The sequence below is a fragment of the Heloderma suspectum genome, chromosome 2 (genome assembly GCF_057233095.1).
Source record: "Heloderma suspectum isolate Gila_16-S chromosome 2, 16-S_ref, whole genome shotgun sequence".
NCBI lineage: Eukaryota > Metazoa > Chordata > Lepidosauria > Squamata > Helodermatidae > Heloderma > Heloderma suspectum.
This window is the reverse complement of record NC_139459.1, coordinates 402,669,545-402,684,180: the sequence shown is the minus strand read 5'-3', so window position 1 is coordinate 402,684,180 and position 14,636 is coordinate 402,669,545. Positions and strand designations below refer to the sequence as shown.

At 48.0% G+C, this 14,636-nt stretch overlaps 1 protein-coding gene across 1 annotated transcript; it reads left to right on the top strand.

Annotated features, from left to right (window-relative positions):
• The first annotated feature begins 560 nt into the window (after positions 1 to 560).
• On the top strand, positions 561 to 13,380 carry LOC146356671 (vomeronasal type-2 receptor 26-like). The gene is made up of 3 exons (XM_084832656.1): positions 561 to 678; positions 4,035 to 4,326; positions 12,919 to 13,380. The coding sequence occupies exons 1-3, from the start codon at positions 563 to 565 to the stop codon at positions 12,976 to 12,978; spliced, it is 468 nt and encodes a 155-aa protein (XP_084688782.1). The 5' UTR covers positions 561 to 562; the 3' UTR covers positions 12,979 to 13,380.
• Positions 13,381 to 14,636: the final 1,256 nt, after the last annotated feature.

Sequence of the window (14,636 nt, the reverse complement as noted above, 5' to 3'; positions counted from 1 at the left end):
GGCGACCAAGGCAGATTCAGTCCCATGACGAGGACGAAACCCAGATTGACCTGGGTCTGGAGAACCAGCATCCTCCACAAGGGCCTGCCATCATTCCGCCACATTCCGCCAGCCTTGCTCTCGCTTTATTGATATCTCTGCTTGTTGCGATTTGGAAGGGCGAGGGGAGTTTTATCATCGCCACCCCGAAAGCAAAGCGCGTCTTGAAAATTCCACTGACTCTTCTGCAGGCTCCTCTTGGCGAAGTTTCTACAGTGCCACGCTGAAAAATATGCCACTTAGGGGTGTACAAAACCCTGCTTACCTGGCTCGGCTGGGTTCCGCAGGTGGGGGGAGGCGACCCATTCCGCCCCCCTGGAATCCTGCCTGGACGGCTCCACTCTGCGGCCAGGCCACCGAGCTGCCGGCCGGGCCAACCCGCAGCAGGGCCTCCAGCCGCTGCCGGGCTGGTGAGGACGCAAATGGCATCCTGCGCAGGGGACGCCATTTGCGTCCCTGCTTTAGCCGTGATAGGCTACGTAAAAATATACGTAGCCTATCACGGGCTGGCCTAGGGACGCAAATGGCGGCCGCTATGACGGCCGCCACTTGTGGCCGCAGCAGACCAGCAGCGTCCGGAGCCGCTTCTGCCACCACCACTGCCACCACCGCCAGAGCAGGAGCCACAGCCACAGCCAGGTAGGCTCCGTTTCGCGGGGCTTTCCTGGGGTGGGGGGCCAGGGGGCTCCATTCCTCCATGGATTCCAGGGGGCCGAATTCACTTGAATTCGGCCCCCCTGGGATCCGTCGCGGAATACTCTAACATCCTTAATGCTGCCACAGTTACCTCAGCAGTCTAAGCAGCCTGAGCAGCTGTGGCTGATCCAGGATGCTGTTTACTCTCTCCATGGCTCTGTCCAGTCGACGGATGTCCATCTGAAATGGATGGAATCAAGTCGGCTCATTGCTGGAGGCGCAACACAGCGAATGCTTCAAGCATAAGTTCTGGCAATGCCCAGGAGTTGCCCCTTTGGGGGAGGAGGTCATCCTATGGATAAATTGTGTACTGAAACACTCCTTGATATTTGCTGATGTACATGCTCTTTGCAATGTTCTCCATGCTTCCTGGAAGTTAGCGCATGGTCAGCATAAATAGATTCTCCACGCCCTTCCCTCTGACAGTTAAAATTAGGGATGTACAGATCCCCTTGTCTGGGGTCTGTGGGGGGGGTCTGCCGGCGGGGGGAGGCGATCCAGTCCTCCCCCCAGAATCCTTCCTGGCCGCTGCCGGACTTCTGGCTGCGGCCGGTCTGCAGACACAAATGGCATTCGGTGTAGAGGATGCCATTTGCATCCCTGCCGTTGGCCATGATTGGCTACATAAATATTTACGTAGCCAATCACGGCCAACAACAGGGATGCAAATAGCATCTTCTACTCCATTTGCGTCCATGCTCTTTGCCGTGATAGGCTACGTAAATATTTACATAGCCAATCATGGCCAACGGCAGGGACGCAAATGTTGTCTCCTACGCCGACGCCATTTTGTTCTGCAGCCCAGCACTGGATGGCTGTGAAATGAAGTCGGTGACCCAGACCAGCTGCCGACAGGTAGGATCCGTCCCTGAGTGATTTCGAGGGTGGCGGGGGGGTAGTCCATTCCGCCACGGACACTGGGGGTCCAGATTCCAAAGAATCCGGCCTCATTGGAGTCCGTGGCAGATTTCTCCGCCATCCCTACCTAAAAGACTGATATTACAACACTGGAAGGATGAATGCTGACCTCAGATAATGCAGTAAATTGAAACCCTTTCTACACTTTCAACGCGTAAACGGGTAGTGCATAGATACCTCCTCTGAATGGATACTTGTTTGGATATTTGGTCTAGTTTTGTTGAAGTTTATGTATAGTTCTTAAAAAGCCATTTATATATATCACACACACACACACACACACACACACACACACATACATTTCATATGAATGGATTTAAACTGATGTATTCCTATATATGTAGCCACGTTTCTCCTTTTTCTTTTCTTTCTTTTCTTTGGTTGAAAATTCATACAAAAAATTAAGTTTAAAAAACTGTCTGGAGCCACATTGGAGATTTCTCACAAACATGTTTTTCTCCTGCATTCAGAGAAAGAACTGCATATGGAGCTGCATAAGGAGTTCAGGAAGATGCAGAGGTGATGCCTCTTTCCCCATATAATTATTAAAATCACAGTGATGTATTAGCATTATTATTCCTGCCAAAGCTCACGGGGTTTCGCCCCTCCCAAACATCGCTATGCCAAACATCACTGACATAAACATCTGATTCAAGAGCAACTTGAGGTGACGTCTTGCGTCCAGTCGCTGAAGGATTGGTGCCTAAATGCCCCTTGTGCCACAGAGAGCTTGGGAGGAGGCTTAAGGCAGGCGAGGAGAGCTGTGTGGGCGTGAAGCTGACTTGCTAGCATCCCCTGCAGACTGGGAGCCTTGGCTGGCTGGGCTCCGTCTGCGATAGGAAAGCCCCCGAAGCCTCGGTCCTGCGCGGGGGCTTTGGCTTCTTTCAGTTGTTCTTCTAATTAGTTAAGGGGAGCAGACTCAAGGACGGCAGCTGTGCCAGGCGTGCCCAGGATGATTCTGCTGTTGCTGCTGCTGCTGCTGCCCCAGGCCACCTGCGTGATGCTCGGGGCCAAATGCCCCTTGACTTTGCAGAGGGACAAATCAGCCCCGCTGAATCATTACAGGCCAGGAGACCTCCGCATTGGCGGAGTCCTCTCTGCAACAGCAGCTAGGTTTCTCCCGTCCTCTTTCAACAAGGCTCCCTCAACCAGGCTTTACTGGTAAGTCACTGACCTGGTTCAGAAGACACAGCAGCCCATCGTGGGTTGGGGGCAGCAGCGAGGGCCGGCCGCCTGGATGAATCTGCCGCCCCCGGCTGAGGGCTGTCAGTCCGGGAGCCTGGCTGGGAGGGTGACGTGCCGGTTAAACAACCCTCATCACCCCCAGCATTTTCTCGTTCCCTGGGCCAGTCTTTCTGCCCTCTTGCTGTGGTGCAGAATTTTAAATTATGTGAACAAACGCAGACTGTGGCCAAGGAGGCAGAGCACCCCCCACACACACTGCCTACTAAGATTGTAGATGTTATTCTACAATACCAAGAATACCAATACCAAGGAAACCAAGTCCTCTGACGAAGGGTTGAAAGAGCTGGGCATGTTAAGCACTGAGAGAGAAGGTTAAAGGTGTTGCACAAAATGCTAGTTTCGCCCCCTGGAGGCTAGTCCAATTTGCCCCAAAGAGGAGAGTCAACTTCAGGCTGGGTCCAACTCGATTTTATTGTTTGCAAGCAGTTCGACAAAGGAGCTCACGCTCAAAGCAGAGTCGACCCTGGGCAACCTCCGCGCTACAGTTTTATCACTTAGCTTGCATTCCTCAGCCAGCGTGTCACTTTGATTGGTTGCTAGCAGTTTGCTTGGCAACCTTATCTTAGGGTTACTGTCTGCTCATTCCAGGCATGCGCAGCTCTTACAATACTATGTGCTGCTTAAGACACATACAGTGGCTTTTAGGTTACATTTTTACTACAAAGGGAGACCTGAGAGCAGTCTTCAAATATCTGACAGGCTGTCAGGCAGAAGATGGGGCAGGCCTGGTCTCTGTTTCTCCTGAAGGCAGGACCAGAATCAACTGGTGAAAATGGCAGGGAAGCAGATTGGGGCTGAACATCGCGAGGAACATTCCATCCTGGCATCCCTCAGCCATTTGGGACTACAACTCCCAGCATTCCTGAACACTGTCTGTGCTGGTTGAGGCTGGTGGGAGCTGAATCCCAAAACATCTGGGGGATACCAGCCACCCTTTCATATACTGTATTGGGTGGAGATTGGGTGTTGTGCTTCTGGTTCATCTCAGGATCGGTGCTACTATGAGAAATGATCTAGGAACATAATGCAGACACATATATTGCCTCAAAAGGGTCATGGAGTCAAAGAAGCAACAACGGAGCAATTTTATTTCATTGCAAACATGATGACTTTGTGACACTCCCCCCTCCCCCCAGGAAAAGAGACACAGCTTACTGGATGATCCTGTCCTTCCTGTTTGCCATTCGGGTGATCAACCAGAATCCGAGGCTCTTACCCAACATCACCCTGGGCTACGACATCCATGACAACTATTTCAATGCCAGAATGACTTCGGATGCCTTGCTAGACCTGCTGTCTCCTGGGCAGGCCACCGTTCCCAACTACAACTGTGGAAGATGGAGTCCCCCATTGGCTGTTCTGGAAGGGGGCAGCCCTGACATCTCCACCCAGGTTTCAATCGTCTTGGACACCTACAAAATCCCACAGGTGTGTTGGCGTTGGGAGGGGGCGTTTGCAGGCTGAGACTCACTCTGCTTCAGGTTCTCTCCAAAGAAATCCAAATGTTCTCTAGAGACTCTCAACGGGAGCTTTCCCCACCCCCATGAGAACAGGTGGTCTGGATCCACAGTGGGTTACAAAGTGTTTTAGCTCTCCTACTCCCAGACGAGGCTCCCAATCTGTGTTGGAGGGGCATGCTGCCTATTTGTGGAAGAAAAATCCTTTACTCAAGGGCAAATCAGGTGATTAACATCATGTGTAGTTTAGGACTCAGTCACACGCTTCTAGGTCAGAAAGTAAGGGGAGCACTCAAAGACCAGTGAGCGGGGAGGGAAGCTACTTTCCAGCCGTCGGTCACCCCTAAGAATCAAGCTTGCTCCTATCTGGGATTCTGTTGCTTCTTGTTGTTTATTTGTTCAGTCGCTTCCGACTCTTCGTGACTTCACAGACCAGCCCACACCAGAGCTTCCTGTCGGCCGTTGCCACCCCCAGCTCCCCCAAGGTTGAGTCCGTCACCTCCAGGATATCACCCATCCATCTTGCCCTTGGTCAGCCCCTCTTCCTTTTGCCTTCCACTTTCCCTAGCATCAGCATCTTCTCCAGGGTATCCTGTCTTCTCATGATGTGGCCAAAGTACTTCAGTTTTGCCTTTAATATCCTTCCCTCAAGTGAGCGGTCTGGCTTTATTTCCTGGAGTATGGACTGGTTTGGTCTGCTTGCGGTTCAAGGCACTCTCAGAATTTTTCTCCAACACCACAGTTCAAAAGCATCTACCTTCCTTCACTCAGCCTTCCTTATGGAAATACTTACGTAGCCTGTCACATAATACTTATTGTCTGCAGAGGCCGTGATAGGCTACATAAATATTTACATAGCCTATCACGGCAAAAAAAGGGACTGCAAATGGCGGCCGCCGTAGCTGCCACCATTTGTGTTCCCTTTTTTTTTTGCCATAATAAGCTACATAAATACTTACGTAGCCTATCACGGCAAAAGACAGGGGTGCAAATGATGTAGTGGTCATCATTTGTGCCTCTGTCTTTTGCCGTAATAGGTTACGTAAATATTTATGTGGCCTATCATGGCAAAAAAAAAAAGGGGGGGAATGCAAATGGCGGCTGCCGTAGCCGCCATTTGCATTCCTTTTTTTTTTTTTTTTGCCGTGATAGGTTGCGTAAATATATACGTAGCCTATTACAGCAAAATATAGGGACGCAAATGGCGGCGGCTACGGCGGCCACCATTTGCATCCCTGTGCAGGCTGCCCAGCGGCCGCATGTCCGGCTGCGGGCAGCCCCAGCCGGCGGCTCCATGGAGTCACTGTGGAGCGGAGCCAGCTGGGGAGAATTTCGGGGAGAGGGACGGAGTGCCTCCATCCCACCGTGGATGTCACCATTCGAAAAGTGACTTTCGTACATCTCTAACTACGGGGAATACCATTGCTTTCACTATGCGGACCTTTGTTCTCAGTGTGATGTCTCTGCTCTTCACTATTTTATCAAGATTTGTCATTGCTCTCCTCCCAAGAAGTAAATGTCTTCTGATTTCCTGGCTGCAGTCAGCATCTGCAGTAATCTTTGTGCCTAGGAAGACAAAGTCTGTCAGTGCCTCCACGTTTTCTCCCTCCATTTGCCAGTTATCAACCAAGCTGGTTGCCATAATCTTGGTGTGTGTGTTTTTTTAGGTTTAACTGCAACCCAGCTTTTGCACTTTCTTCTTTCAACTTCATCATAAGGTTCCTCAGCTCCTCCTCACTTTCAGCCATCAAAGTGGTATCACCTGCATATCTGAGATGGTTAATGTTTCTTCCAGCGATTTTAACTCCAGTCTTGGTTTCATCAAGCCCAGCACGTCGCATGATGTGTTCTGCATACAGGTTGAATAGGTTGTTGTTGTTCAGTCGTTCAGTCGTTTCCGACTCTTCATGACCCCATGGACCATAGCACGCCAGGCCTTCCTGTCCTGCGCTCTCTCCCGGAGCGTGCTCAAGTCCATATTCATTGCATCAGTGATGAATAGGTAGGGTGAGAGTATTTTCCAATCTGTTGGCCATTCTTGTGTTTTCCAAATTTGCTGGCATATGGCATGCATCACCTTGACAGCATCATCTTGCAAGATTTTAAACAGTTCAGCTGGGATACCGTCACCTCCTGCTGCCTTGTTATTAGCAATGCTTCTTAAGGCCCATTCAACCTCACTCTTCAGGATGTCTGGCTCTAGCTCACTGACCACACCGTCAAATCTATCCCCGATATTATTATCCTTCCTATACAGATCTTCTGTATATTCTTGCCACCTTTTCTTGATCTCTTCTGCTTCTGTTAGGTCCTTGCCATCTTTGTTTTTGATCATACCCATTTTGGCCTGGAATTTATCTCCGATGTTTCTAATTTTCTGGAAGAGGTCTCTTGTCCTTCCCATTCTATTATCTTCTTCCGCTTCTGCACATTGCTTGTTTAAAAATAATTCCTTCTCTCTTCTGGCTAACCTCTGGAATTTTGCATTTAATTGGGCATATATCCCTCTATCACTGTTGCCTTTTGCTTTCCTTCTTTCTTGGGCTGCTTCCAGTGTCTCAGCAGACAGCCATCTTGCCTTCTTGATTTTCTTTTTCTTTGGGACGTTTTTTGTTGCCGACTCCTGAACAATGTTGCGAACTTCTGTCCATAGTTCTTCCGGGACCCTATCTACTAAATCTAGTCCCTTAAATCTATTCTTCACCTCCACTGCATATTCATGAGGAATATTCGTGAGCTCATATCTAACTGATCTGTGGGTCTTCCCTATTCTCTTGAGTCTGATTCTAAATTGTGCAATAAGAAGTTCGTGATCTGAACTACAACCAGCTCCAGGTCTTGTTTTTACCAACTGCATAGATGTCCGCCACCTTTGGCTACAAAGGATGTAGTCAATCTGATTTCGGTGTCGACCGTCTGGTGAACTCCACGTATAAAGTCAACTCTTAAGTTGTTGGAAGAAAGTGTTTGTTATGCACAGTGAGTTGTTTTGGCAAAATTCTATCAGCCTATGTCCTGCTTCATTTTGTTCTCCCAGACCATGCTTGCCTGAAATTCCAGGTGTCGTTTGACTACCCACCTTAGCATTAGGGATGTTTTCAGCATCTGTGGTTGAGGCATATATTTGGATCACTGTGATGTTAAATGGCTTACCCTGAATTCGAATTGAGATCATTCTGTCATTGTTTGGATTGTATCCAAGCACTGCTTTAGCCATTATATTATTAATGATGAAGGCTACTCCATTTCTTCTGTGTTCCTATTGCCCACAGTAGTAGATCTGGTGTTCATCTGATGTGAAGTGGCCCATTCCAGTCCATTTCAGTTCGTTTGTTGTTCAGTCGTTAAGTCGTGTCCGACTCTTCATGACCCCATGGACCACAGCACACCAGGCCTTCCTGTCCTGCGCTCTCTCCCGGAGCGTGCTCAAGTTCATATTCATTGCATCGGTGATGCTATCTAGCCATCTCATCCTCTGCCGTTCCCTTCTCCTTTTGCCTTCAGTCTTTCCCAGCATCAGGGTCTTTTCCAGAGAGTTTTCTCTTCGCATTAGGTGGCCAAAATATTGGAGCTTCAGCTTCAGGATCTCTCCTTCCAATGAGCACTCAGGATTGATTTCCTTTAGGATGGACTGATTTGACCTCCTTGCAGTCCAAGGGACTCGTAAGAGTCTTCTCCAGCACCACAGTTCAAAAGCATCAGTTCTTCGGCGCTCAGCCTTCCTTATAGTCCAGCTCTCACAGCCATACATTACTACTGGGAAAACCATAGCTTTGTTTAGACGGACCTTTGTTGGCAAGGTGATGTCTCTGATTCTTACGATGCTGTCTAGGTTTGCCGTAGCTTTCCTCCCAAGGAGCAAGCGTCTTTTAATTTCATGGCTACAGTCACCGTCTGTGGTGATCTTGGAGCCCAAGAAAATAAAATCTGTCACTGTTTCCATTTCTTCCCCTTCCATATACCAGGAAGTGATGGGGCCAGATGCCATGATCTTAGTTTTTCTAATGTTGAGTTTCAAACCAGCTTTTGCACTCTCCACATTCACCCTCAACAAGAGGCTCTTGTGAACCTCTTCACTTTCTGCCATTAGGGTGGTATCGTCTGCATATTGGAGGTTTTTCATAATTCCCCGGCAATCTTAATTCCGACCTGTGATTCATCCAACCCGGCGTTTCTCATGATGTCCTCTGCATATAAGTTAAATAAGCAGGGTGACAATATGCAGCCTTGTCGTACTCCTTTCCCAATTTTGAAGCACTCGGTTGTTCCATGTCTGGTCTTACTGTTGCTTCTTGACCCTCGTACAGGTTTCTCAGGAGACAGGTAAGGTGGTCTGGTACTCCCATCACTTTAAGAATTTGCCACAGTTTGTTGTGATCCACACAATCAAAGGCTTTAGCATAGTCAATGAAGCAGAAATAGACGTTTTTCTGGAATTCTCTTGCTTTCTCCATGATCCAGCGAATGTTGGTGATATGTTCTGTAGTTCCTCTGCCTCTTCGAAACCCAGCTTGTACTTCCTATAGTTCTCGGTTTGCATACTGCTGAAGTCTAGCTTGTAGGATTTTGAGCATCACCTTGCTGGCATGTGAAATGAGCGCAATTGTGCGGTAGTTTGAACACTCTTTGGCGTTGCCCTTCTTTGGAATTGGAATGCAAACTGACCTTTTCCAGTCTTGCGGCCACTGTTGAGTGTTCCAAATTTGTTGGCATATTGAGTGCAGCACTTTAACAGCATTTAAATGTTTTAGGATTTTAAATAGCTCAGCTGGAATACTGTCATCTCCGCTACTTTGTTGTTACTAATGCTTCCTAAGGCCCACTTGACTTCACTCTTGAGGATGTCCGGCTCCAGTTCAGTGACCGCACTCTCATGGCTGTCAGGGACATTCAGATCTTTCCTGTATAGTTCTTCTGTGTATTCTTGCCACCTCTTCTTCATCTCATCTGCTTCTGTTAAGTCCCTGCCTTCTTTGTCCTTTATCATGCCCGTCTTTGCACAAAACGTTCCCTTGAGATCTCCGATTTTCTTGAAGAGATCTCTAGTCTTTCCCATTCTGTTGTTTTCCTCAATTTCTTTGCATTGTTCATTTAAGAAGGCCTTCTTGTCTCTCCTTGCTGTTCTCTGGAATTCAGTTGGAAATATCTTCCCCTTTCTCCCTTGCTTTTTGCATCCCTCCTTTTCACAGCTACTTGTCAAGCCTCATTAGACAGCACTTGCCAAAACAAGGAATTCAAATGGCGGCGCCCATGGGCACCGCCATTTGCGTACGCCTGGTTTTGTTTTGTTTTTTCACTCAGCCGTGATAGGCTACGTAAACATTTATGTAGCCTATCATGGCTGACTGCAGGGACGCAAATGGTGGTGGCGGCTACGGCCGCCGCCATTTGAGTCCCGTCTGGACAGGAGGATTCGCGGCCTGAGGGACGGGGTGCCTCCCCCCTGGCCAGAATTTCAGCGGGGAGGGATGGGGCGCCTCCCCCCCCAGCCAGAATTTTGGGGGGAGGGATGGAGCACCTCCCTCCCACAGCAAATCAAGCATCGGGATCAGGTAAGGGAGTTTCGTACATCCCTACTTTCTTGCATTTCTTTTTCTTTGGGATGGATTGAGTTGCTGCCTCCTGAACAATGTTACGGACCTCTGTCCATAGTTCCTCAGGCACTCTGTCTTTTAGGTCTAATCCCTGAAATCTATTCCTCACCTCCACTGTATATTCATAAGGGATATGATTTAGGTCATACCTGAATGCTTTATCACTGGAGTCAGCTGTGCTGCTGGTCCTTCCTCCCTCCTTGACTGGGCTGCCAGTTGGACACCTACTGGGTCCACTGTTGCCCCTCCCTCCTTCCCTTTGTCCGTGATGGTGTCATGGGTGTAGGGCTGGCATCTGAAAAGGGTCTGCATACAAATGGATGGGTCACGTACTGATAGTGTTTAACTGGAACGTACATTTCTGATTTTTCTGGTGACTTTTACAAAAGCGCCAAGCTGAACATTCCCCCATTATGCTGAATTAAACTTGCCTTTTTCCACGATGTGCAGAAAAGTTTCTTGCATCTGGTTTTATTTCATGTCAAGAATCATTTTCTGGCAGGACAGGAGTACTTTTAAACAATCAATTTGAACAATTTGATGGCTGATGCAAGAAATCCAGATTCTTTCCCAAATCTATGCTAAACCTATATTTACAGCTCAATCCTGTGTGTGCCTCCTCAAGCCCATGTCCCACTGACTTCAGTCGAACTTAGTACCAGGTTTGGGTGCATAGGACCTCTGCCTTCATTACCTGTCAACTTGCTGCCTTTCAGCTGGGCCAAGATTGTGCCGCATGGAGAGGTCAGCCTCCCTTTGCCAGAGGTAATACCAGGCCCAGATTGCTGAACTATCCCTAGTGAGGTTCGCCTGGCGCCTACATTGTATTCCTTTCGGCGCCAGGTGAAGACCTTTTTATTTTCCCAGGCATTTTAGCATTTTAGCCTTCTAAATTTTTATCTTTGCTGTTTTAAATCTGTATTTTAAACTTCTGCACTGCTGCTAAGTTTTATTGTGGTTGTATTGTTATATTGTGGTTTTAATGTTCTGTATATTTTAAATTGTTTTATTGTGTGTTGTTTGGATTTAATTTTTGTTAACCGCCCGGAGAGCTTCGGCTATTGGGCAGTATAGAAATAAAATAAATAAATAAATAAATAAACTAATTTATGCACCTAAATTTTCTTAGCATTATTTATCACATGTCTATACTGCCCAATAACCAAAGCTGCCTGGGTGGTTTATGAAAGATTAAAACCTTAAAAGAAAATAGAAAACATAATCTAGAAACCGTTTCCATAAAACAAGAAAATGATTCTTGACATGAAATAAAACCAGATGCAAGAAACTTTTCTGCACATCGTGGAAAAAGGCAAGTTTTTACCATATGCTGTCAAATGCCTGGGAGGAGAGGAAAGTCTTAGCCTGGCACCAAAGGGACGGCACTGGATGAACCTCACGGGGAAGTGGTCTCCATCACCGAGGGGCCACCACCTGCCACGTTCCAGTCCTCCAAAGCTCCCTCAGAGGAGACATCTGGAGGGGGACCTAAGAGGGCGATTGTAGCGTAAGAGTCGGCTTCAGATCCCCAAAGGGCTAAAGCACAGAAATAACACTCAGGGATGAAACCGGGTCCCTTGGGAAGGTTAAGAGACACACCCAGCCACTTGAGTACTGACCCAACCCTGAGCCAGGTTTGGTTTCCTTTGGAAGGAGGTCAGTGGTGGCTTTGTGGCATTTTGTAACGTTTCAGTTTTCACAAATGAACACAGGAATATAAGAGCCATGCTGGGTCAGATCAAAGGCCCGTCTACTCCTGTACCCTGTTCAGACAAGGGCCAACAAAATAAATGAGTGGGAAAACCACAAGTAGGACACGAGGGCCATAAAACCCACCCATCCATGTTCCCCATCAGTGGTGTACATAGGCTCACTGCCTCTGATACTGGAGGTAGCACATAGCTGTCAGGACTAGTATCAATGGATAGCCTTCTCCTCCAGGAATTTGTCCAACCCCCATTCAAAGCCATCCAAACTGGTGGCCGTCACAACCTCTTGCAGAAGTGAATTCCATTGTTCAGCTCTGATGATCCTGGTTGAGCATTGGCTGAGCACATTGGCTGAGGGCCAGGCCCCTGACATCATGTCATTCCCAGCCAACGTACCACATGGATAATCCACAAAATGCACAAAACACACTCGGCCAGCCCGCATTCCCCACACTGATCTCCAATCACAGTTTGGAGATAACAGCAGGGACTCTTTCAGGCATCCACTCTTGCCTCTGGATGGATTCATGAAGGTTTCATGGAACAAATGGGGAACATTTGCAGGCCAGTTTAGGCCCACAGAAGGGAGTTTCCCCATCCCTGGGATAAGGTCATGTTTAAACACATGGAACACCTAATGTGGATTGTGGCCATGGAAGACTGACGAGGCCCAGCAGGCATGACCATAGCCTGCATGTCATTAATATGTCCTGCCAATCACACCAGAAAAATATCTTTGGTGGAATGTAAAAGATCAGAGATTGGCAAGTATGCAAGGCAAAGGTTTCTCTTGTTTTTCCAGATGCAGGCCATTGCACCAAGTGTCCGGATGATCAGCATCCAAAAAGGACTGGGATCAATGTATCCCCAAGTATATCACTTCCTGTCCTACGAAGAATATTTGGGTATCATCCTGGCTTCCTTTGCCCTATTCTTGTCCTTAATCACAGGCTTTGTGTTAGGAATCTTCATATAATACCTGGATACTCCCATAGTCAAAGCCAACAACCGCGACCTCTCCTACATTCTCCTCATCTCCCTCCTGCTTTCCTTTCTGTCCTCCTTCCTCTTCATAGGTCAGCCATGGAAAGCAACCTGCCTCCCGTGACAAATGGCCTTCAGCATCATCTTCTCAGTAGCAGTCTCTTCTCTGTTGGCCAAAACGATCACGGTGGTGCTGGCCTTCCTGGCCACAAAGCCAGGGAACAGGGTGAGGGGATGGCTGGGGAAGAGTTTGGCTAACTCCATCGTCCTTTCCAGTTCCAGTGTCCAAGTTGTCATCTCCTCCATCTGGCTTGGCATCTCTCCGCCATTCCCTGACACTGACATGCACTCCCAGCCTGGACAGATCATCCTGCAATGCAACGAAGGGTTTGTCGCCATGTTTTATGCTGCCCTTGGCTACATGGGCTTCCTGGCTGCCATCTGCTTCACCATGGCTTTTCTAGCGAGGAAGCTGCCTGGCGCCTTCAATGAAGCCAAGCTGATCACCTTCAGCATGCTAGTCTTCTGCAGCATTTGGGTGTCCTTTGTGCCCACTTACCTGAGCACCAAGGGAAAATACATGGTGGCCGTGCAGGTCTTCTCCATCTTGGCCTCCAGTGCTGGCTTACTGGGCTGCATCTTTCTCCCCAAGGGCTACATGATTGTACTGAGGCCTGATCTGAATACAAAGGAGCATCTGATGATGAAAACAAAAGAATAAATCTGATTCTTTATTCAAAATATACCAATAGTCTTCCATTTTTATAGGGGTGTGCAGGCTTCGGATGGTGGCCGTATTGGTTCATCCACCATTTTGTGCAACCCCTAACTCCACAGCACTGTTTATTGGTCAGAGTTGATAGTGGAAGAGCATATGGTTTAATCCTAGTTGTCATGTGACTGTGAAAGGCAACTCCTTCCCCCTCCCTTCCCCTCTCCCCACTCCTCACGGGGGGGTTCGGGGAGGGGGGATGGGTGGGGAGGAGGTGGAGGAGTCCCATTAGGGCTGAATCCCAACTACTCTTCCCTAACCACCCATTCCTTTGTAAGAATTGCTCCCTCCAGCCCATGTTCCCCAGCAACTGGTGTACACAGGTCTACTTCCTCTGAAACTGCAGCTTGCAAATAGCCATCATGACCAGCAACCATTGATAGCATTCTCTGCCATACATTTCTCTAACCCCTTTTCAAGTGATCTCATCCCATATTTTTTGCTTATTTATTTTAAAGTTTTGTAAGACACCTTGTAGGGAAAACCTTTATCACTAACTCTTGTTCTCCCTGCATGTGTATGGTGCATAATCCGGCACCATGCAACCAAAATAAAGAAGCAGCAGCAGAAAAACCCAACATACCCAGAAGATAGTATGGTCCCTCATCTACCGCAGCCTCCACCAGCCCGGTGCTCTCTACATGTTTTGGACTGCAACGCCCAGCATCCCTGACCATTGGCCATGCTTGATGGGGAAAACAGAAACAGCCATAACTTTTGTAGTTTGTATGATAAATGCAAGAATTTTGGAGATGTCGTAGCCCTCATGAAGCTGATTGAACCTGCTCAATTTCAGGCAGTTTGGTTAAGGGTTCTTTGTGCTAGTCACTTGAACAGTTTGCTATTTTCAAGAAATTCAGCCAAAGCAAAAAGCTATAGTTTTTTTTTTTTTTTTTGGGGGGGGGATGCTTCCACATCAATGCATAGAGGTTGGGGACCTGGCATCCCCTAAACAGCTGACTGAATCTGACACAGTTCAGGCACTTAGGTCCAGTGGCTTTTTTGCTAGCCATGAGTAAAGTTTGTTTTCTCAAAGACTAAAACAAAAGTAAAAACTGTCAAGTTACACAGGGGATCAGAGATTCTAATCAGAAGGTGTTTAAGGTGAGGAGGTCGCTATCCCTAGTCTCTGGTGTAGGGTGTTTTTTTTTTAGGAGCAAACATCCTCTCTCCCCCTACTTTTCTGCTCTTCCATGCCCACTGTTGGGAGCTTGCTTGCAAT

Bases quoted from the DNA above. Each gene is read 5' to 3' on its own strand.
- LOC146356671 (XM_084832656.1), top strand. From the start codon at position 563: ATGGCGGCCGCTATGACGGCCGCCACTTGTGGCCGCAGCAGACCAGCA. The intron at 679-4,034 runs GTAGGCTCCGTT...CCCTCCCCCCAG, and splicing joins GGAGCCACAGCCACAGCCAG to GAAAAGAGACACAGCTTACT. The intron at 4,327-12,918 runs GTGTGTTGGCGT...CGTCCTTTCCAG, and splicing joins ACACCTACAAAATCCCACAG to TTCCAGTGTCCAAGTTGTCA.